Source organism: Olea europaea, unplaced genomic scaffold, assembly GCF_002742605.1.
Source record: "Olea europaea var. sylvestris unplaced genomic scaffold, O_europaea_v1 scaffold3021, whole genome shotgun sequence".
Lineage (NCBI taxonomy): Eukaryota > Viridiplantae > Streptophyta > Magnoliopsida > Lamiales > Oleaceae > Olea > Olea europaea.
The window spans coordinates 96,120-98,650 of record NW_019248881.1 but is presented as its reverse complement, the minus strand read 5'-3'; the positions used below and the strand labels follow the sequence as shown (position 1 = coordinate 98,650).

The 2,531-nt window shown below is 39.6% G+C and overlaps 1 protein-coding gene across 1 annotated transcript; it reads right to left on the bottom strand.

Annotated features, from left to right (window-relative positions):
• Nucleotides 1–33: 33 nt before the first annotated feature.
• LOC111384838 (probable leucine-rich repeat receptor-like protein kinase At1g68400) lies at nt 34–1,963 on the bottom strand. The gene has a single exon (XM_023009169.1). It carries the CDS (start codon nt 1,843–1,845, stop codon nt 475–477), a length of 1,371 nt encoding a protein of 456 aa, XP_022864937.1. The 5' UTR covers nt 1,846–1,963; the 3' UTR covers nt 34–474.
• Between the last annotated feature and the right edge of the window lie 568 nt (nt 1,964–2,531).

Genomic DNA, 2,531 nt, shown 5'->3' with positions numbered 1-2,531 from the left:
CTTGCTTCTGACAATGAAATCATGAAAACAGCTACCAGCACACAATATCTGAATCGATGAAATTTTCTTATCAGTTCCCAAAGAGAAATGTCTTTCATCTTCCCATGATTCATTAACACCTGCTCCTCATACTCTAACTGCACTTCAACTAACAATCTCATGGATCTTCCTCAATAGCTACTGCTAAAGACTAGGATGAAACAGTAAAAAGGGGACGTCACGGGCGACGAACTCAACAAATTATACCACATGCATTCCATCCTTAACCATGTCACATCGTCTCTAATACTAATACCTAACAAGGCATTGATGGTCTAAAATTTTCAATTTATAATGTAATGTTATCTTAGAAAGTAGATGAATAATTCTAAACCCCATGTGAAACATACTATTTGCAGACAAAAATATTACCACCGTCACTGAAAAATCAACCTGAAATATCGAAAAAGATAAAAATGATGCATATACCATCTGTCAAAAATGCTTACCATGAAGAAGCCAGAACAAATTGCCATTAGGCATGTAATCATAGACCAACAGCTTCTCATCCCTAGCAAAATAATAGGCTTTTAAGCTAACCAGATTTGGGTGCCTTAATCTTCCCAGAATCTCCATTTGCTGCTCGAACTCTTTCTTCCCATTCACACTCAAATCCTTCAATCTTTTCACTGCCACCACATTCCCATCATCCAAAACAGCCTTATATGCAGTCCCAAATCCCCCTTTGCCCAACATCTCAGCGGAGGCCCGCAACAAATCCTCCAACTCAAACTTCTGTTCCCCTTCGAAAAACACCATTTTACCTCTTTCATAACCCGACTGAGCCCCGTTAATCGGATGCGGATATGGGCTTGAAGAATATACTATTTTCTCGACGTGAGACGACCCGCTCTTTTCCGACATCTTCTTCGAGTAGTTCTTCCAAAAGAAACAGTATAGGAGTAAGGAAACCATGCCGAGGACCAAAACATCGCCGAGGATAATGGCGATTACTGCCACTGAACTAATCTTGGAATGCCGATTGTTTCCCGATTTAACCAACGGCTTAGCTTCAACAGGTATTGAGCTGGGCGACGAGGCAACAGTACTTCTCGGACTCAACGGCGACGCCATTGCCCCGGGTCGGGTCGGTTTGCTAGAAATTACCTTACATTTCTCCAGCGGAACCCCACATAGAACCGAGTTTTTAGCAAATGCCGACGCAGGAAAACCCGAAAGCGAAGTGGGTATCTCACCGGCTAGTGCATTACCCGAAACATTGAAATCCTGCAAACTAGGCAAGCTCAAACCCGAAATGAAACCCGAAAATCCATTTTCCTCTAACCTCAAAGTAAGCAGATGCGTCAAGTGATTCAAGCTCAAAGGAATATTTCCGGAGAGATTGTTATACGACAGATCAAGCCGGTAAATCTTCGAAAGAGAAGCCACTGAAACTGGAAACTCCCCAGAAAACTCGTTGTGAGAAAGGAACAGCAGTTTCAAACTGGTTAAATTCGAAATCACCGGGATGGGACCAAAAAAGCTGTTCTGTTTCAAACTAAGGACCCGTAGTTGGGTTAACGAAGTAAGTGGGTTTAATAGTCCCTGTCCTCGGAGGTTCAGATTTTCGAGGACTACACGAGAAACCCTGTTGTGAATGCAAGAAACTCCAATCCATGAAGCAATGCATGGATCAGAGGTGGAGTTCCAGGACGTGAGAACGGTGTTTGACGGGTCGGCAGCGGATTTGAAGAGTAGAAGAGGTTCGATATCTGGGTTCGAAGCGGCGGAGGAAGGAGTACAGCGGTGGAGGAAGAGAAGGAGAAGGAGGAGTGTAGAGTGTATTGGGTTTGGTTTTGTCGCCATTGTTGTGGTTACAGTGGGTAGGTTTGCAGAGGGAGAGAAACTGTTACAGAGGAGTAAGGTAGAGCGTTAGTGGGCGGTGAAGGTGGTGTAACTCATGGGACAATAATGGTATATTTGATGGTAATTAATGAATCTAGCACTATTTTACGGGTAAATTATAGAATTAATTGTTCCAATGGTCACTGAACTTAGGTTCATATATTTGATTGGTCATTGAGGTTTAAAATATCGAGTTTTGGTTACTGAATTTAGATCAACGTCTTCCATTGCTCACTAAAATTTAAAATGTCGAGTTTTGGTCACTGAACTTTGAAAAATATTGTACATTATTCACTGTAAACTCGACATTTTTCAAAGTTCAACATTTATACTAATGACTAAAGTCCATTTTACAATGTTCAGTGACTAAAATTTGACATTTTAAACTATAATGAGCAATCAAAGATATGCAACTAATTTCAATGATCAAAATTCGACATTTTAAATTTCAATGACAAATCAAAGACATAAACCCAAGTTCAGTGACAATTAGAACAATTAACTCTAAATTATACACACCATAAGTTTATTTTTATGTTTGGGAAAGTGATTGTATATTATTTAAAATATAAATAAATAAAATCGAATTTGCTTTGGTCTTTTGAAATGTATGAATAAAGATAGTTTAATTTATAAACATTAATAAA

What these genes read in the sequence shown, in the direction of transcription:
- LOC111384838 (XM_023009169.1), bottom strand. Translation starts at nt 1,845, where the DNA reads ATGGCGACAAAACCAAACCCAATACACTCTACACTCCTCCTTCTCCTT.